The 21481-nt window shown below is 41.8% G+C and overlaps 1 protein-coding gene across 5 annotated transcripts in view; it reads right to left on the bottom strand.

The window, feature by feature from the left end:
• The window catches only part of PRKCD (protein kinase C delta), a 138286-nt gene that overhangs the window by 38936 nt on the left and 77869 nt on the right, over positions 1-21481 (bottom strand). For 4 of the 5 annotated variants that reach the window (XM_075005111.1, XM_075005114.1, XM_075005113.1 and 1 more), the window contains 2 exons: positions 18535-18734; positions 10040-10100 (listed from right to left, as the gene is read on the bottom strand). In XM_075005111.1, coding sequence (XP_074861212.1) covers positions 10040-10100; positions 18535-18734 — 261 coding nt within the window. Of the gene's footprint in view, positions 1-10039; positions 10101-11518; positions 11536-18534; positions 18735-21481 lie in introns of those variants that run through there. The other variant, XM_075005115.1, reaches the window with a different exon arrangement.

Below are 21481 nucleotides of genomic sequence, written 5' to 3'. Positions count from 1 at the left end.
CAAAAATACCACATCTGCGCTGCCTCCCAGCAATTGCACTGTGTTGTAAGTTAGTCCTACCCGACATGCAGATCATGTAAGCTGAACACCTGTAAATCTGTCACTCAGCATGAAAAATAATGACCTAAATCTCTCTCCCTCTTTTCAAATCTCATACACAGCTTCTCAGCACTTCCCACACAACATGCAGAAGACGACACGTTACATTGGAAGCAGTGTACATGCATCTTTGAGCAATTCAAATACACACCTCCCCAAAGGACCAGATAATTTGCTAGCAGTGATTTGGGAAGCATTTGCCTTCCGATATAACTGCTAACCCCGAAAAGAAAGATAATTCACTAACCCCTTTTCCTAGAATGTGAAGCAAGCAGCATAGCAATTCAGTCTACAAACACACACACAGAAAAGCGAAACGAAAATGCAAGATGTTCCAATCCCTTCCAAAGCCGCTCTCCTGCAGAGAGAGAGGCTCGGGCATAACCCAGACACAGTGATGCCAGGTTTTCTTACCGGATAAAGTCATTAACTATATTTGAATAAACAAGTTCAAGCAAGACATAATGTATCGCATCTGCACATTCTAATGCTGCAGCAGCCTTTTAGAAGCATCACTTTATTTCTAATGAGACAATATGAGAGAGGGGAAGAAAGTACTCAACAATATAGATTGTGAAAGGGTCACAGGCCTTCCTTCAGTTCCACCCCCTATATTCTCACTTTAAAAGAAAGTTAATATGGGAGACAATAAGAAATTCTCAGCCAGGGTCAATCTGAGGGTCTTGGATTCAGGGCCTGAAAGTCAGGGCTCTGCAGCCACTGTTTTAAAAAGCCCTTGAGAAAGGAATGTCAAGCACTGGGAAGGAGACCTTTTTCCAACGTAATCTTATACAGTAGGCTTCCTCTCAAATCCTAATCTGCACCAAAGGAACATGAGTTAAGTGCTACTGCTATATCACATGGCAGACCCTCTTTGCTTAATATTTCACTAAGTATCTATTCCAAAGGAGCTATTTTGTTATATTTGGATGGAAGAATATTAAAAACCACACAAACGTACATTTTGGACAGATGCATAGGGAAAGGTAGTATTGTCAATGAGACAAGAGAATGTGTCTAGAAATTAAAAGAAGCTGGGAATCAGGAGGATGCACTGCCATGGGCAAGTCATGCTCTCTTTTTCTCCATCTTGAAAATGGGGATAATTATACATGTTTGCAAAGACATATAGTAAAGCAAATTGTTAATTATATCAGCACAATAACTGTCAGAAACCTGAAATATGAACAACAAAACAATCCTGTTTTATAATATTTTGGAGAAATCGTCAAATAAATTTAGGAGATTTCATGGAAATAGATAAGCCTGCGAGGTAAAAAGAAAGCCTTGTCTACATGACTACACTGCTAAATGGAATCTCAGTTCTCCTTTACATTACCTGTAGCTCTATGAACAGGAAGAGAGAGGTAGCCGTGTTAGTCTATGTTCTAACAAAACAAACAAGCAGTCATGTAGCACCTTAAGAACTAACAAAATAATTTATTAGGTGATGCGCTTTCTTGGGGTAGGCTCACTTCTCCATAGTTGAAGAAATGGGCCTATGCCACAAAAGCTTATCACCTAATAAACTATTTTCTTAGTTTTTAAGGTGCTACATGACTGCGTATAGCTGTCTGGTAATAGCCAATGGCTATAGTCCCATTCAGAAAAGTAAAGATGAGTGCATAGATCTCCCGCAAATGCACTAACAAACTTTTCAGCTTGAAAACTTAACTTTTATTCTACCTAGAGATATAGCATATGATAATTCAATGCAGAGCAAATATTTATTCTACAGAACTGAAATCATTATGGTATTTACCCATAAAGATGGCAAAATGGTTTGTTTTCCTTTGATTATTTTCAGCTTGATTCCCCCTGCTCACGCCCCCACCCAGAAAATCCACTAATGCTGTTTATTAAATAGTTCTGCTGTTATTTGAAATGGGTGTTGAATTGTCAGTACCTGAATGGCTGATTCTTCTGTAAAATGTGCATTTAAAGAGGCACTTAAGTTCAACTCTTTTAGGGGCATCACCACTGACTGAACAGGCTGTGACATAGGAGGTAGTCAGCTTGTAATCACACAGAAAGCTGGGAAGGCCTTATACTTCCCCATATACAAGTTCTATATGATTTTTTTTAACCTAATAGGAAAATTAAAATCTGAATCTAGACAAGTCACGATGTCCTACATAGCGATTTATGTTACAGATGTTTATGTTTAGGGTTTTTTCCCCACCAAATTATCTATTTAAATAGTCAATTTCTCACATACAGGTGTGGCAAATGATTAACTAATTGGCAAGTTCAGACCCTCCCTTCTCCCTGAACACATCCAATGGGCATATCCATCTTTTTTTTTTTTTTTTTTTTTTTTATAAAAACTAGCACAGATTATTGTCACACTGTATAAATGCTGGTTAGAAAAAAACATTGTCCATGTTGAACACTTACCCTCCTTATGTGGTGTGTTCTGTGTATCTACTCTTTTAAAGTTATCAACAATTAGAACCTCCGATTTTCTGTTGTGACAGAGTTAAGACAATATTTATTGCCCCTTTTCAGAAACACACTCTGTGGCTGGCTGGTAAAATACCTCACAAATTCGTCTTTTTGCCATTTTTGCTTCAGAGTACATCTACTCTGTTGACACAAGTTCAAGAAACAAATGTTCTCTGAGCTGTGATAACAAGATGCTTTGCTTTTAACAAACTCTTACCATCAAGTATAGGGCTTTTAGCTACAGCTCTGATTGCATAAAGCCACCAGCTCCCTGCATTCAGATGTTTCAATGTTAGTCTTTCTGAAACGACAGTTCTGCAATTTTCATTCTAATTTTGGTCAGTTTGCGAGGGCACACGTTCTTGGTCAACACCCTCCAAAGTACACTGCAGTCCTGAAGACATATTAACCAACTCTCATACACTGCAACATTCTCTACTCTCACCCCCCTCCCACATCCCAACTCCCTGCCTCAGGCCAGAGCCCCCTCCCGCACCTTGAATACCTCATTTCTGGCTGCACCCCAGAGCCCAACCTCCCCCGCAATCACAGATCTCACCCTCCCCCCCACCACAGCTCACAGTTTGGGGAGCATTCATGGCCTGCCATAGAAGTTCCATACCAAGATTTGGCCTTCAGGCCAAAAAGTTTGTCCACTCGTTTTTTATGGTCTTCCCTCTGCACAGCTTCCTCATTCTCCTTCTCAGATACTGAAGAAGTCTGTTTTCAGTCAGGTACTGAGTAATTGTACCATATACCCACATCCTTTATAATGTAAGTTACTGTGACTCAGAAGCAGGTAGCCAAAACTCCTATATAAAAAGATAGATCTGGTGCTAACTACAGGAGCACAAAGATCATGGAATACCCAATTTAAAACAGGTGAAGCAGAGTGTTAATTTGTCTCAAGTTCTATTATGTGTATTTCTGTCATCAGCAAAATCTTGTATGTTAGTAGATGTTAAAATCTAAATAATATCTATCTTACAAAAACAAAGCCCTACACAGCATAAGAAATTAGGTGAAATTTTTGGAAATGTCTAAGTGACTTAGGCGCATAAGTCTTTCGGGGGACTTCTATATTTAAGTACATTTTTCAAATGTTACCAAATTGAAAAAAAAAGAAAAGCTCAAGAAAAAAACATCAGTTTCCCCTACAAACCTTTCCCCTATAGTATGAGTGCATTACTACTTTGCTCTCCCTAATTTTTAAGGTTCCTTTTCAATTTCTCACAAACAAGTCACATTAGCAAAATGAAAAGCAAGATCAATGCTGAAAAATACATAACACTCCCTAGAGAAAACACATAAAATGAGCATTCAAAATGTCACCTTTTTTGTTTTATTGAAACTGACAAACTTTTCTGATCACAAAAAAAAACCCGAGAGAAGGAAAGATTTAGAATTCAGATTTAGACTGATCAGACTTAAGAGCAAATTGTCTTGAAGACTAACTCTAACCAAAGACAGAGAAAGCAGTCCTGGTCAGGTGTTCCCCAGATCTGAAGAAGTGGGTCTGTCCCATGAAAACTCATCATCTAATAAATAATACTGTCAGTCTGTAAGGGACTACAGGACTGCTTTTTTGTTTTGTGAAGATACAAACTGACATGTCTATCCAAAGACATTACAATACTAAAAATTAACACTCTCAGTGTTAATTATAAGATGATTTCACTAATTCACTACAAAAACAAAGAGGCTAAAGATTTAACAAAGAAGTAGGCAAACAAGCACAAAGATATATTATAGTCTCCATTTGTTTTGATAATTGCCATTTAGTTTTAATTATTTATCATAACACTCAAAGCATGCTAGCATGCTGCGGAAAGCATTAGAATTTTCACAATCACTTTACTACTATAGTAATTCTTTGAGAAGAGACTATTGGCTTGTATACGATAATTTGCAAATACCTATGCTATTCACAGCACAAACAAGGACTATTTTTCATACTTGTTAGTGAGATAAAGATAGGCCTCACTCTTGTTAAATGAATCATCAAAACATATTTAGATAAGTTCACAGCACAGAACATTGCAGTCTTTTGACAATCAGATGATCTGTGCATTGTCCCTGTGTTTGTCAATACATGTGCTGTCATAGTCCACAGCACTCCTGTATGTAAAACCAATGACGTGTGTGGACAAAGATAAATGGTTCCCAATACACTTCCCTGATGTCAGTATGAACCCAGATTGGGAGTGGGGGACTACTATCTAGATTTTAGAGAGAGATTTCTGTTCATAAGCCCATCAGATTCAGACAAATTTTGTTACTTCACAATGTTGTGTTATTTAAAAGAACAATTATTAACGGTATGTCCAAATGAGAACTCTGATCTCACACGTCACATTGCACTGCATCTTGTGAAATCTACGGTATGGTTACTACAGATAGCACATATGGTGCAATAGGATTTTTGTTGAAGAGTTTCTGTACAACAGAATCATTTTTATCCAGTGTTTCTGAAACTCCCGCTTCCTTGACATTCATTTATGTATAATTAGAGGACAAAAGAACTTAAAACTTTTCCACTAATTAAAAGCCATGCTACAGTGAGCAGTCCTGCAATGGCAGAGAGATGAGATGAATTACCTACTGCTGCTATCTCTTATTTGTCTCTCTCTTCTATGGCTTTATATTGTGCATCCAGATTCTTTTCCACTAAAAGTACTTTTCCCTTCAAATTCAGTGCTTGTCAGAGGAGCTAGACTATTTGAATCGTGGATGAGTAAGGGGTGTCCACCAAAGGACCTATCCCTCAAGTAAGGCAGGGGCCCAGCTAACCCTTGAGTAAGCCTAGGAATTAATCAAATATGGCGGACAAATAATTGAAAAAGAGGACTTGGGGTGTAGCTACTGGGTCAAAACAAAGGATCTAGAGGTGGATCCAAAACAGAAAAATCCTAGACCAGTGTTTCTTAAACGGTGCGCCACGAAACATGGTGTTCCATGAACAACTAGCAGGTGTGCTATGAGCATTTAGAAAATACACTCGTGGTCTACATTCTCTCTTATTAAAGCCAGATACTACTTCATTGCTATAATATCTGATTAAATGACTTCACTTTGTTTTTGCTACACATGTTGCTGCTTGGTTTTTTTTCTTTTTTTAGCTTGATCTTTTTTTTTGTTTAATTTTCACAGGTGTTCCACATAAAAAGTATGATTGTTTGATGTTCTGCTGTCTCAGTAAGTTTAAGAAACACTACTTTAGACAATGCCCATTTACAGAAGCTTTCCAAACTGTCACTCTTTCTCTGGGAGGTCACTCGACAACAAGTTCAACATCTTCATTTCACCCACCTATTAGTGAGTCTGCTGATGGCTGATCAGCTTGATTCTAGAGCCGCAGATCTTACCACAGAAGAGGCAGGTGTTGGTAGCTGTTGGAGGGGCATGGGGCAGTTTTTGCCACTCTTTTCTTTTTCCCCATCTCTCCTCTTCTGCACTGCAGCAAACCTCTCAAATTCTCCACCCCTTCATAGATTTCCACTCTTCATTGTAGACGTTCCTGGGCAAGGTTCTCCCAAGTGTCGATACTGATACTGCACTTTTTCATGTGTGTCTTCAGCACATCCCTATATCACTTCCTCTGGCCCTCAGCTCATCACCTTCTTTCCTTCAACTCAGAAAACAATCTGTTTTGGGAGGTGCTGATCAGACAACAGAACCACATGAGCAGCCGAACAAAGTTGTTGGTGAATGAAAATAGCTTCAATGCTGGTCACGTCCAACTCTTCGAGGACACTAGTGTTTGTGTGTCTATCCTACCAAGAGATATTTAGGATTCAAGTGCCTTCAAATGATGCTTGTATGTTGTCCAGATTTCACATGCATACAGCAGCATTGGAATAACCACTGTGCAGTATACAAGGATGTTCGTCTTGGCACAGATGTCCCGGTTTTTGAAGACCTTTTGTCTCAGATGGGCAAAAGCAGAGCTTGCACAGATCAAACGATGCTGGATTTCAGCATCAATTTTGATTTTAGTGGAAAGATGACTTCCAAGGCATGGGAAACTTCAATGAACAATATCAAAGGAACTCTGGATGAAGTGAATGCCTTGTGGAAGAATGAAAAAAAAAATTCACCCACCCTCCAGTGCAGATTCTCCAGTTGTTCAGCACTGGTCAGGTCCTGAGGGTGCCAGGAGAAAGCTGTTAAAGAGGTGTTTGGACTTTATGGGGCCACAGACATGGAATGAAGAGAATGACAAGTGCAAGAAGTATTGCCAGCTGGGGAGCCCTTAAGAGAGAAGCCTTATTTTTTATCCACAGAATAGTTACACTACATGTAACAGTATTACGGTCTTCCTGCTCCATCACTATCCCATGAACATATTTCAACTGTCTTTATAGACAGCTGTCTTTATACCCATTTAGATTTTTGTTTCTGTGTTGGGAATGCCATCAAGGGTTACTGCTAACTAGCAGCGTTAATTTGAAATGACGTTTGTCTAATAGCAACAGATCAGGGCTGAGGCCATCATCGCATTTCATACACAGGTTGAAACTCTTTAATCCAGTAACTTCGGGACCTGACCAGTGCCAAACGAGAGAATTTGCTGGACTATAGGAGGTCAGTAGTACCTAGCACATTATCACTGCTTACTCTTAGAAGACATTTGGGGTAAATGGCAGGTGAATAACAACACAGAACACTGACAGCCAGGACCGAAGGCTGGAAAAAAAGCTTTATGGGATCACAGGAAACTTGGCCACACCCAGCATAAGTGGCTGTTCATCTTACTAAAATCATGCCGGATTATGGATGTTGCCGGACAAGAGAGTTCTGAATTAGAGAGGTTCAACATGTACCTCAAGCAAAGAACAGGTGGAAAGCAATTTCCATACTAGTCTGGGTTTAAACTGATGACCTGGCGGTGAAAATGTCCAAACTGGATTTCATTTGAAAACATGTGCACATCACTAAACTGTATTAAAATCTTCTAGTCTTAGGCATGTGGGTAGAATGAAACAAGTGGAGTTTCATTCAAACCACAGCAGGTATCATTTTGTCATTGAGGCTTCAGCTCAATTATTTTACAGACAGAACAGGTCATAGTGCTACTGCTTCTAAGTCACAGGATACACAATATAAAACCATATAAGACAGGGACAGATAAGAGCTATCAGCGGTAGGTAATTCAGCTCATCTCTCTACTAGTGCAGAACTGTTCACTGTAGCATATTTTAAAGTGCACTGTTCAGTCTGAATTTAAAAACATCCCAAGTGATGGGTTTTCTACCATAGTTATTCTACAACCTGTCAGGTAATTTCCTCCATTATTCAGCCTAAGTGTCTCCTTTCTTAACTGTATCCATCACCCCTATGGCCCGATCTACACTAGGCAGGTAATTGACTGTAGATATGCAATTCTAGCTACAGCAACTGCACAGCTAGCATCAACTTCCCTGCAATCGACTTACAGAACCATCTTCACAGAGGGAGGTCAACGGGAAAAATTTTCCCATTGACCTTCCTAGCTCCTTGCAATACTGAGGAGTAAGGGAAGTCAATGGCCGATCCCAGATAGTTTGATTTTGCATATCTCTACCAGGCATGCAACATTGAATTCCGGATTATCGACCCTGAGCAGGTTGATCTTCCTAATAATGTAGAACTACCCTAATTCGGGGGCTATAACTTGTGGCTCCGGAGGACTTATTTGTGGCTCCCAATGCTATAATTGCAAAGTTAAAAAAACAAAAACAAAAGAAAAAAAACTTCCTGATTATTTTTGATAAACAGTGAACATCTAAAAACCTAACAATGAACAACTCATATCTAATTGTCAAACTATCTGCGATGTTGAAACATTGGATAACTCCCTTTTTAATAAGTGCAGTGCACGGTGGGATATGATACTGTATCTGTGTTTTGATTGTGTTGCTAATAAAGTTTTGATTTTGAAAAGGCAAAGGAAGCTTGCGGCATTCTTGTGAATGGCAACATGCATTTTAAGAAAGAAAACTGAAACTAAATGTGAAGTAAAACTGGAATAATTAAAATGGAATTGGAATGGGTTCAAAAAAGAGGAAAATCTAATATGAAAATAGAGGATTTCAAGCTGAATGGACCCCATCCCCCACATTTTATCAAGTTCGGCTTAGCTCCCTTTATGTCTCATTTGCAATGAGAAATTTGCCAACAACGAAAATTCAACCTTGAGAGGGCTTTTCTCAAAAAACATACTCCTTTTGTCAAACAGTAACCACATGGAGATGCCAGAAAAAAAAGCCACAAAGGAGCTGTTACGCCAAGCAGAGCAAAGTCAGAACACATTCCCTAAAAGGGTGAAATCAACAAGTAGCACAACTGTGGCTAGCTTTGTGGCAAGTCAAGAGATTGTGAAATGAGTAAAGCTGCCCATGGATGGCAAATAGATAAAGAGTGATTATCAAAGTATCTCAGCAGCTATACTCTGATTTCACAAAAAAAAAAGAAAAATTGTTCAGAATCTCATGTCATCCAGAGAGAGAAGGTTCAGGAGTGAAAGTCAGGAAGATAGTGGTACAAATACACACATGTAAATTGTGAGGAAATAGAATATGTAAAAAGTTTGTGACCACCCTGTAGTAAACACGTACTGCAATACAAATCACTGTGAGTGCACGGTTCTTAAAATAGGTGTTATAAAAAGTACAGTTTGATGTTATTAAGGACTGTCTCGCATTCACATACATTGCAGCTCTTGAATTATTGAGTTTTTACTGAATTAGAAAAAAAAATGTCTCTTCTTGCCACTTTGGTTGCCAACCCCTGCCCTAATTCAATTCCTTGCCCCTCCACAAACTTCTTGTGTGACTGTGGACAAGTTACTTAACCTCTCCCTCCTTCAAATTCCCCAACCATAAATTAAGAGGACACTTTTTCCCTACTCCACAGGCTGCTGTCAGCTAAGATATCTTAAAGATTTTGAGGTACTTAAATGCTACAGCAGTCGAGGCTATGTAGGTCTCCAAGGCAGACATATTTAGATGTTCACTCAAAATAAGTCTTGCATATACAGTGATGGAATTACTAAAGCATAGCTTCATACATTAGAAGAGTCCACTGAATATAATTTTTCTTGGAATAATGCAAATTCCAAAATGTGAATTCATCTGCAAAGAACAAAATTCAGGTTGGACCTCCCTGGTCCAGCACCCTCAGGACCTGACTGTTCTAAAACGAGGGAGTTTGCTGGCCCAGGGATGGTCATTTTGGCCCTTCAGTTGCTGGCCTCCAGACTCTTCAGGGGCTGCTAGCGTTTTGGACTGGCTCCGCTGAATCCCACTTCTGGCCCCAGCCATCGGGCTCTCTACCCCCCAACCCCCAAATCAACTCCACTCCCAGCATGACTCTGGACACCCCCCAGAACTCTCTGGTGTAGTAATTTCTGTAGTTCTGCTGGGCTATGGATGTTAACAGACCAGAGATGTTCAACCAGCACAAGAAAATGTTTCAAATGTTGGTACTTAACCAAAAAGAAAAAAGTTTATTTTACCTGCATCTTCTAGAAAATATTGTACAGCCATCAGTACCTTCCCTTGAGGTTGTAAGTCCAGCTGTAAGAGGAAAGATAACAGAGAATTACTGGGCTGACAGGATATGTGTAGTGATTTAGTTTAATTGATATTTCTCAACAGAATTAGAAAGTGTCATTCATGCAAAATGACTTTGGAAAAAGGGATATTTCTCCATACTCCTTGTATCTCACTTATGCGACAATGTCAACTTTTTATTTTATTTTTTTTTCCCCCCAAATCTCCTCCTGCCTTGTTCAAGGTTTTAATGTACTGTGCAGACTGTGCAATACAGTCAAAGTGTTGTTGGGTGTTGCTGGGTTTTTTTACTTTTGTTTTAAGTGACCTCTGCTGTAATCAAGACAAACAGACAGCAACTACTTTTTTACTTTCTTAATTTTGATTTACACTTATCTTCCTGCTGACATAATCCGCCAATGTGATAAATGGCAAGGGACTGAGGGCCAACCCCAATGCAGTATGATTTACACTCCAAAGAGATGTTTTTTCCCAGAACATATTCAGATCATTCTTAAGTCAGCAGAACAGAGCATGCAACATAGTTACTAAATTTTCTGGTGATCCTTCTGGGTCAATAAAAGTCCATAAGTTATGCTGCTGGAACTGTAGTCACTTTTTTTATTCCTTGCTGAATATAAATATGGCACCTCATCTTTTCTGAAAGCTGACCTTTCCTAGCTCCAGGGAGTTCACCATTCTCATAATCCAGGATGCCTTTCAGTAGCTTCCTCCCATTCAACAACAGCTTTATCCCTCAGTCTTTTTCATGAGAATGGACGCTTCCCTTCCTATGTATGGGGACCAGGGCAGACTGGCTTCTGTCTTGAGGAATTTTCTTGTCTTGTGACGTGATTTTAACCACCCTATTCACCCATTTTATGCCACATTTGCCCAAGATTTTCACCAGACCTGATCACTTTAACTGATCCCACTGCCTTGACTCTCTTCATTTCACTTTAAATTGCAGCAAGGAAGGTTTAGATTGGACATCAGGACAAATTTCTAACTGCCAGGGTGATTAAGTACTGGAGTAAATTGCCTAGCATGGTTGCAGAATCTCCATCACTGGAGATATTTAAGAACAGGTGAGATAAATATACAGATGGTGGTTGATTCTGCCATGAGGGCAGAGGACTAGGCTTGATGATTTCCTGGAGATCCCTTCCAGTTCTAGTATTCTGTGATTTCCTGGACTGAATTTCTGACTTTCTCCTCTGTTCCATCAGGGTCAGGCACCACCTTAGGATCACCAGGGAGCTGAATGGTAGATGGGTCACTGGTTAAAACCAGACAATGGCTGTTAACAACGAAAAGTAGTTTGTGATAAAAGCTTGCTGGTCCATGCAAAGTTAGTGGCCAACAAGGATTCACACCACAACTGCCATTAGCTAGCAGTGTCTGTAGGCAGACTTAAGACAGAGTTATGGAGACTGAGCTACCTTCTTGGACCTAGAGATGGTACTTGCAGGACAAGACAAACAATATGGAAGAAGCTTGCACAGCTGACGCCTGCACTGAGCCTATGCATAGATAATAGGGGATTTCAGCATACAAGGGTCAAGAGTGGCTTCTTCTCTTTTCATTGCTCTTCACTGGCCTCTACTGTTTTTGTAGATATTCAGGCTGGGTTGGAGAAGAGCCTAATGGTTAAGGCTCTCACTCCCCTGAAGCAAGGTGAGGAGATGTCTTTGACTACTGCAGCATTCACTTCTGAACATGAGTAGAGCGATACAATTAAGCCTCACCCTGTGATGACATATCCTGTGTCGCACAATTTAGATTTTGCCATGCCTGTATTACTGAGTGCAGTTAAAATACTTGTTGCCACATTGACTGGCATCTGCTGAGAGTCAGATCCTGTTCTGTGCTGCAGAAGGTATTTGTAAAGGGTGCAGAAAGCATTCCTTTACCCAACAGGAACACATAATGACCCCCTGAGCCTATATAAACTGCTTTCAGAAAAGGGGTTAAGTGCGGCCCATGAAACCACCACACCTGCTCCCCAGAGAACAAGTGGTGTGTTGGTTATGGATGCAATCAGACCCACTTCCAAACTCTCCGCCCTTATAGTGTATACAGCAGCCCGTGACACTCACCAAGGAATGATGCACACCACTCGCTCTTCTTCAGAGTAGCAACAAGAACATTCTCCACTACGCTCCGCCACCAGCCATCCTAAGCCATCCTCCCCTGCACTAGCAGGTGGGCTCTGGAACTCACTCTGCAAGCTGGCACTCATTTGCCTGCCATTCCCCCCACCCCCAGCCAAGACACTCCAGACTATGCTCTCTCTGAGTACTGAATTCTGGGGAAAGCTAGCAACTTTGATGCACATACTGGTATCCTAAAAGCTTTAAATGTCAGAACAGCAGAGCTCCTCATGTGGTCAGGTCAGCACATTCTCACTGAGCAAGACTTTTCTTCATGCTCACTCCACTAGCTACCCGCAACATGGGTATCACACACTACCTCCCCGTCATCAAGACCACCCCTCACTGGAACTGAACGAGATGAACTCTCCAAGGGACTGAACTTCCTTCGAACTGGATACCATTCTGGCACGTGGAGTGCTATAAACATTCCTCCGCCAACTCTGCCTCAAGGAATTCTTTCACAACAGAAGGCAACACCCTCCCCACAATGACTATGGCCCCACAATGGACACAAGAAAAAAGAATAGTCTGATTAGACCCTCCCTCAGCAGACAAAAGCACAGACTGTTTCATTACATTGACTGCTTCACGGGTGGGGTGTGGGGAGATATAGACTGAAATCCTCAACGAAACATCACATCCACCACTCTCTCCTCACCAGTAAGAGCAAAACTATACCACCCCTGAAATCCACTTAGCAGATAATGATTAAACCTGGCACCATTGTAGTCCTTAATCAGATGGTTATGCCGATGAGGTCAACAGAGTGTCAGAGCTGTAGCCGTGTTTGTCTGTATCCACAAAAACAAAGAGAAGTCCTGTCTTTGCCCACGAAAGCTTATGTGCCAATAAATCAGTTAAGTCTACGAGGTGCCACAGGACTTCTTGTTGTTTTTGAGATCAAAAGAGACTGACTCACCCCACTTACCAAGACGAACTCAAAGACCAGTTTACACAGGAAATTAGACACTATCAAATCCTTCCCCAAGCATCTCTAAGAAAAACTACCATACCATACCCCAGCCAGGATCCCCCACAACGGACACTCCACTTGCTTCTTAAGACACACAAACAAGGGAAATTAGGCAGACCCATAGCTCACCTTAGCTCTCTTACTGAAGGAATAGGAGCACACACAAAGCCATACTCTAATCACCCACTGCACAAAGGGTCAGCTGCTGCCAAGATACTACCAATTTCCTAAATAAACTTCATTCACCTTTCACGGAATGCCATCTTTGTGATCACAGCTCTCCCTACACACCACTATCCCTCCCCCTCCCTGTAACAGTCTGCCACAAATATCTACAAGATAACACACTTTTCAGAAATCCACTCTCAACAAACCTATCACCAAACTCATCCACTTCACCCTTCACATTTAACCACAAACATTTGGTCCTAATCATGGGCACAGCTGAGGTGTTAGGATGGCTCCCCAATATTCCAATCTTTCCAACAGCAAACTCACAAAAGAATTTCTGGAAAAACATACCATGAAACCAAAGGCAGGCCTGAGATATGCTAATGGTATTGTCAGCCTCTGGACAGACCGCCGAAACTCCCTCATGGAGTTGTGATGGAACGCTAACAACCAACCACCCATCCACTGAACCTACTCTAAAACACTCCTGCACTAGTTCTGACTTCTTAGACTTCAACATCAGCTTTGAAAAATGGAATCTTACAATTGTCTATATTGCAAGAACCTCATGGATCCCTCCAAAGATCCAGCAATCACCCCAAATACATTGGCCGTGGCTACACTGGCCCCCGCCTTTTGAAAGGGAGATGGTAATGAGCCATTTCAGCAGATGGTAATGACGTGGTTGCCTGAATGTGCAGTGCCTCATTAGCATAATGGCCTCTGTGTGTGTTTCAAAAGTGCCGCTTTCGAAACACGTGCCGCTCTTGTAGACGGGCCTTTCAAAAGGATACCCAGACTTTGAAAGACCCTTCTCCCTAACTGGTTTTGGGATAAGGGGCTTTAGGAATCCAGGAGAGGGTCCTTTCGAAAGGCCCTGTCTACATGAGCAGCATGCCTTTTGAAAGTGGCACTTTCAAAATGTGCGTGGCTGCCATTATGCTAATGAGGCGCTGCATATTCATGCAAGTGCCTCATTAGCATCTGCCAAAGCAGCTCATTAACATCCCCCTTTCAAAAGGCAGGGGCTAGTGTAGCCACTGCCACCAAGAAATCTGTTTTCTACAGCCATGCACTCAGATACTACAGAGTCTGCTGCAAAGAGGATGTCTGGGCTATACTAAATACACTTAGAACTGCAACAAGTCCTATGGCACCTGACGAAGTGGGTCTTTGCCCATGAAAGTTTAGGTTCCAAAAAAATCTATTAGTATATAAATTTCCACAGGACTTGTTGTTGTTTTTTAGGAAGGAAGATCAAGGACTAGGAAGGAAGATCCAGCAAAATGGAGCATAGGTGGTGTTCTCGTCTATCCTCCCTATGGAAGGAAGGGGGCTGCATAGGGATCGTCAAATCACAGAGGTAAATGCATGGTTGCGTAGGTGGTGTAGCAGGGAAGGATTTGGTTTCTTTGACCATGGGATTCTCTTTCGTGAACAAGGATTGCTGGGAAGAGATGGGATCCACCTAACGAAGAGAGGAAAGAGCATCTTTGCAGGCAGACTTGCCAACCTAGTGAGGAGGGCTTTAAACTAGGTTTGTCAGGGGACTGTGACACAAGCCCTGAGGTAAGTGGGGAAGGAGGAGGGAACAATCAAGCAGGTTTTCTGGGTGAAGAGGAGAAAGGGGGCCAATCAGTCCCTTCTCTAAGATGCTTGTACATGAATGCCAGAAGCCTAGGGAACAAACAGCAAGAATTAGAGGGCCTGGTACAGTCAAAGTAGCATGAGGTGGCTGGAATAACAGAGACTTGGTGGGATGATTCACATAACTGGAGCACGGTCATGGAAGGTTATAAACTGTTTAGGAAGGACAGACAGGGGAGAAAAGGAGGAGGAGTTGCGCTCTATGGTTATGATTGCACAGAGCTCCAGTATATGGAGGGATCAAAACTTGACCTGCTGCTCACAAACAGGGAAGAACTAGTAGGAAAAATAGAAGTGGGTGGCAACCTGGGCTTCAGCAACCATGAGATAGCAGGTTTCAGGATCCTGGCAAAAGGAAGAAGGGTGAGCAGTAACATACAAACTCTTGATTTCAAAAGAGCAGACTTCAACTCCCTGAGAGAACTGATGAGCAGGATCCCCTGGGAAACGAAGATGAAGGGGAAGAGAGTTCAAGAGAAATGGCAGTATTTTAAAAAAGTCACTGAAGGCACAGGAACGAAGCATCCTGCTGCATAGTAAGAAATGCAAACATGGTAGGCGAGCAGCTTGGCTTAACAGGGAAATCCTTAGTCAGCTTAAATTCAAAAAGGATGCGAACAAGAAATGGAAACATGGACAGCTGACCAAGGAGGCATATACACATACAGCTGGAGAATGCCGGGGAGTTATCAGGAAGGCGAAAGCACAATTGGAACTGTAGCTGGCAAGCGATGTGAAGAGTAACAAGAAGGGTTTCTACAGGCATGTTAACAATAAATAGGTTATCAGAGAAGGTGTGGGGCTGTTACTGGATGAAAGAAGTAACTTAGTGACAGATGATGTAGGAAAAGCTGAAGTACTCAATGCTTTTTTTGCCTCAGTCTTCACGGACTAAGTCAACTCCAACACAATGGTCCTAGACAATGCAGTATGGGAAGGTGGAGGGCAGCCATCTGTGGGGATGGAACAAGTTCTCGGCTATCTAGAAAAACTAGATGTACACAAATCCATGGGTCTGGATTTCATGCATGCAAGGGTATTGAGGGAATTGGCAGATGTCATTGCTGAACCTTTGGCCATTATCTCTGAAGACTCTTGGAAATCAGGGGAGTTACTGGATGACTGGAAAAAGGGAAACGTAGTGCCCATCTTTAAAAAAGGAAAGGAGGATAATCCAGGGAACTATAGACTGGTCAGGCTTACCTCAATCTCTGGCAAAATAATGGAGGATATCCTCAAGGAATCCATTTTGGAGCACTTGGAAGAGGGGAAAGTGATCAAAAGTAGCCAACATGGATTCACCAGGAGCAAGTCCACCTGAACAATCTGAGTAGCTTCTATGACGAGGTAACAGGCTCTGTGGACATGGAGAGGTCAGTGGATGTGATATACCTTGACTTCAGCAAAGCTTTTGATACGGTCTCCCACAACATTCTTGTCCATAAGTTAAGGAAATATGAATTGGATCTTTGGACTATAAGATGGATAGAAAGCTGGCTTGATGGTCAGGCCCAACAGGTAGTGGTCAATGGCTTAATATTTGGACGGCGGTCGGTTTCAAGTGGAGTGCGACAAGGCTCAGTTCTGGGGCCGGTGTTGTTCAACATCTTTATTAATGACCTGGATAAGGGACTGGATTGCACCCTCACCAAGTTTGCAGATGACACAAAACTAGAGGGAAAGGTAGATATGTTGGATGGTCGAGAGAGAATCCAGAGTGACCGGGATATATCGGAGGATTGGGCCAAAAGAAATCTGATGTGGTTCAACAAGAGGAAGTGTAGAGTCCTGCACCTGCGGTGGAAGAATCCCAAGCATTGTTATGGGCTGGGGACCAACTGGCTATGCAGCAGTACGACGGAAAGGGACCTAGGGGTTATGGTGGATGAAAGGCTGGATATGAGTAAACAGTGTGCCCTTGTAGCCAAGAAGGCTAATGGCATATGAGGGTGCATTAGGAGGGGCATTTTGAGCAAATCTAGAGAAGTAGTTGTTCCCCTCTATTTGGCACTGGTGAGGCCACATGTGGAATACTGTGTCCAGTTTTGGGGCCCCCAGTATACAAAGGATGTGGATGTGTTGGAGCAGATTCAGTGGAGGGCAACAAAAATGATTCAGGGGCTGGAGCACAAGACCTATGAGGATAGGCTGAGGAATTTGGGCTTGTTTAGTTTACATAAGAGAAGACTGAGGGGTGATTTAATAGCAGCCTTCAACTTCCTGAAGGGGAGCTCAAAAGAGAAGGGTGAGAAACTGTTCTCATTGGTGTCAGATGCCAGAACAAGGAGTAATGGTCTGAATTTGAAGTGGGAGAGATGTAGGTTAGATATTAGGAAAAACTACTTCACCAGGAGGGTGGTGAAGCATTGGAATGCATTGCCTAGAGAGGTGGTGGATTCTCCATCCCTCAACGTTTTTAAGTACCGGCTTGACAAGGTCCTGGCTGGGATGACTTAGTGGAGGTTGATCCTGCTTGAAGCAGGGGGCTGGACTAGATGGCCTCCTGAGTTCCCTTCCTGCCCTATGATTCTGTGATCCTGTGATTTTGCAGTTACAGACTAACACAGCTACCTCTCTGATACTTAAAACTGCCTTCACTTTTCTCCAAAGAAATAGACTGCATCATGGAACATGCATCCTAAATACCCTGAGAGAACCTACTTTAAGGCAGACAAAATGCAGTACAATCTGACTACAGACCTCTCTTTGTCACCCAGCTCCTCACACTGGAACCCATATGGGATGTGAAACAATTATACCCCATACTTAATGGGAACTACATCCCAATCCCCTTATTTCTGAACTTCAATCAACCCCCAGCCTTACAAAGGTCAGCTTACAAGCAAGCGCCTCACACTGGGCATCCTTAAAAATTTTGTATCATGTATTCAATGAGGAAGTTAATAGATTTGCAAACCATTTGCCATGTAAATAAGAGAGACAAGATTGCAATTATTAGAACACTGAGCTTTTGTTCAGCAGCAAGGCATTCAAAACGGCTTTTGTAAACAGGGCTGTTCACATGTGTCATGGGGCAAGAGGGCAGGAAAGGGTGATGGACCAGAAGGGAGTCAGCAAGGAAGGAAGTAACTTGTTCCAGCACAAACAGAAATTATTTCTGAAAAGCAAAATGAAAAATCAGAGAGATTTAGAATTGGCTTCAATTTTTACCATATGCAACTTATTTGTGATAATCCAACTCTATTAACAAATAAATACGCTGACCAAACTCAGTCTGTAGTACTTGTTAAGTTTGAAATGTAATACAGGTTATTATTTCAGACACTGAAGTCTTAAGTTTTACTGTCAATTTTACGGACATTCCCGTCCATTATCCAATCATTAGCAATTCTAAAATAACTGTCTGTCTTAGATGGATTGCCACGCATGTCAAAAGGGAGCAATCACTCATATTTCAGAAGCCAAATGGCACGTCTGTTCAGCTTGAGTGACATCTAACAAGATAAAAACACAGTCGAGTGATTTTGAATGGATTCATCTTCACACTTACCCAGAATTCTGCTTTGCCGTTGCCCTTCTTGCATCTCTCTGCCAAGACCGATACCCCTACAGTCACCTCGGAGAGAGGCTCTTCAGCTGCCTTCATGAGAACAATTTGAATGACACGCCCTTCGTAGATGTGGGCATCAAAGGAAGATTTCCAGTCGGGGTACATGGTGGGTTTCTTCTGTATCAAAGTTTTCCCCCTCTCTGAAAACCACACAGAAAGTGAGGTAAGTGGGAAGGGACGGCTCTATGTATGACAGGAATTGATGTGACTTCAAATGGAAGTACAACATGGAGCTGCCCCTTCACTATACTGGACGGAACCTCAAAGCTTGGGGTTCTGGTTACCATCCAGGTAAACATCAAAAAGCTTGATCATTGAGAGTCTCTCTCATCTTGGGAGCTATGTCTATCCACATATCAGTGACAGTACTGGCATCAGCTCAGATCTAGAGGGACCAGCTATGGCACAGTATTCACAGGGTAGTTCAATGCACATGGACATTCAATTCAGACACTAGTTGTTTGAGGAAGAAGTCCAGAAGGTCCCAGTATATAATGTGATGGGGATTAGATCACCAGCTTCTCCTGTCAAGCATCCACCACTAGATGATAAACTGAGATACGTTTAATGCTGTATTCAAACTGGTGGCCTGAAGCTGAAAAATCTCATTACGCAGTCTCCTAACTTATTCACACATTCTGCTCACAGTTCTGTTCAGAAGCAGCACAGGAAAAAAAATCACCCTTAACAATGCTGCGGTCAGAGCCAGTCACGATTTCTACAGCTTTCAACATACTGCAAGACTTCTGCCTGCTGTATAGATATATGTGTATTGCCGACACGTAGAACCAAACCTAGGACCTCAGGAGCTTAGTGCATGAACCTCTACTGCTTGAGTTAAAAGCCACCTGCCTCTCAGGTAAGGGTCATACTGTCTTTCTCTGTAAGTGGTCTAAGTGCCAGTACATGGGACAGTGAACCACACCCGGTAAGTGTGTGTGGGTTGCATATGGGCTTCAGTGATTACCACCTGTATTATTCCATGCCATGGAGCCTGCATCACCGACTGGGTTTCTCTTATGCTAGATGCTAAACAAGCCAGTGGGGAGGGATAGCTCAGTGGGTTGAGCACTGACCTGCTAAACTCAGGGTTGTGCGTTCAATTCTCAAAGTGGCTATTGAGGGATCTGGGATAAATAGGTCAAAAAAAAAATCCATCAGGTAGGCACTGCTGTCAGGGGCCTGGACTCCATGGCCTCTGAAAGTCCCTTCCAGCTCTATGAGATAGGTACAGCATGAAGAACACCACAGCCACTTCCCAAAGAAGTTAGGACATAATCTTTGTCCCATCAAAGTCACTGGTAGAATTCTTGTGTACTCAGTTGGACCCTGGTTATCTAAACACCTTTCTGAAGCATGAATTCAAACTTGTGTTTCCATTAATTCAACAGCCATTTGTTTGATGCACTCTGCTCACTGCAATGAGCTGTCCAAACAGCAGTAAACAATCACACAGTATTTCTTTATTAGGGAATGCCTGCCAAGAACAGCATTACAAATTACAGAATTGACATGTGAGCTTAAGGCTGCTCGCCAAAAGGCATTCACGAACAGGCACCTGAGTGTCTCCTGCATGTTTGTTATGACCTTCTGTTTCTTCTCCTTGACTTATATTCAAAAACTTTCTGGAATTCAGGGTCTTGCAGATGGCAAAGGTTTCAATTAATCAAAAGTTTCTTCCAGAACTCAGCACTCTCTCTGGCTACTGTGAAGGCTTTTCAATAAACCAATGGTGAGAGTAACCAGAGAAAGCTGTAAATTAGACAGAACTTTTATTATACTCTGAAAAGATCTTCTCATAGCCACATAGTCTAAGCCTTCCCATAATCCTGTCATCTTTGAAAGGAAAGACAGGCATAGCTAACTGGTGATATGCATGACTGTCTATATTGCATGATGTTTATTGAACCACAAGATACGCCTTGCCTATGGAAGGTGGAGGTTATTTCCTTATTGCTTCAAGTTTCTTCTGCACTGGGCAATAAGAAAGAGGCCCTCAAGACCATGATAAAAGACCATTGTTAAAAACAAAACCCTTCCATCAGAAAGAACAGTATTGCAGAATGTTGCCCTGGTACATCAGAAAGAATACATTAATGGACAGATCCCTCCTATAAAGAGGAATATATGCACGCAAATACTGTCTCTTTATGTCTGTTATATAGATCTTACAACTCCCATTATTTAAAAGTGCTCTGACCAGAGAGAAGTTACAGCATTATGCATGCGGAAACCATTCCATGGAACAATTAAATGTCCCAAGGCTTCTAGAAGCCTTTTAACTAAAGTCTGTTAACTCTAGCAAAGATCTGTTCCCTTGTGGAAATTGGCATGTACATTTCAATCAATTTTCTACTTAGAAACAGGCATTTTACACATTCTTTAAAAACGTTCAAGACCAAAGGAACAGTCAGTTGATGGAAAAGATTCCACACTTCCATGCTGCTTTTATTTTTTATGTATCTATCTCAATATCACTCACAGTAGTCAAGACTTGTATTACTTTGTAGGAAGGTAACTTGATCAATGACATCACCAAAGAACTGCAGCAGAGAAGAATGCTGAAAGGTCTTGTCACTGCCTTTTCAGTTCTTTCCTATTTTGTCTATTGACAAGGATGTCTTCAAATGATTTTTTTTAATGTTTGATAATCTGCTTAATCCCAAACCCCACACAAATTTACTTCTCCTAGGATTTCTATCCTTGTTTCAAGAGATGATCTTTTCCCTATGCAGGATGCAGTAGCATTAAGTCAAAACAGAAGTATTCAAGGACATTCTCTAGGTGCACAGGACACACCCATGAAATGAGGGCTGGGTCAAGACAGGTTTCTTCTCCTGCTGCAAAGGTCCCATGTACCACCATTCTGAAAGGGAGAAGTGGCTGG

The sequence above is a fragment of the Carettochelys insculpta genome, chromosome 11 (genome assembly GCF_033958435.1).
Source record: "Carettochelys insculpta isolate YL-2023 chromosome 11, ASM3395843v1, whole genome shotgun sequence".
NCBI lineage: Eukaryota > Metazoa > Chordata > Testudines > Carettochelyidae > Carettochelys > Carettochelys insculpta.
This window is presented reverse-complemented; position numbering and strand designations above follow the sequence as displayed.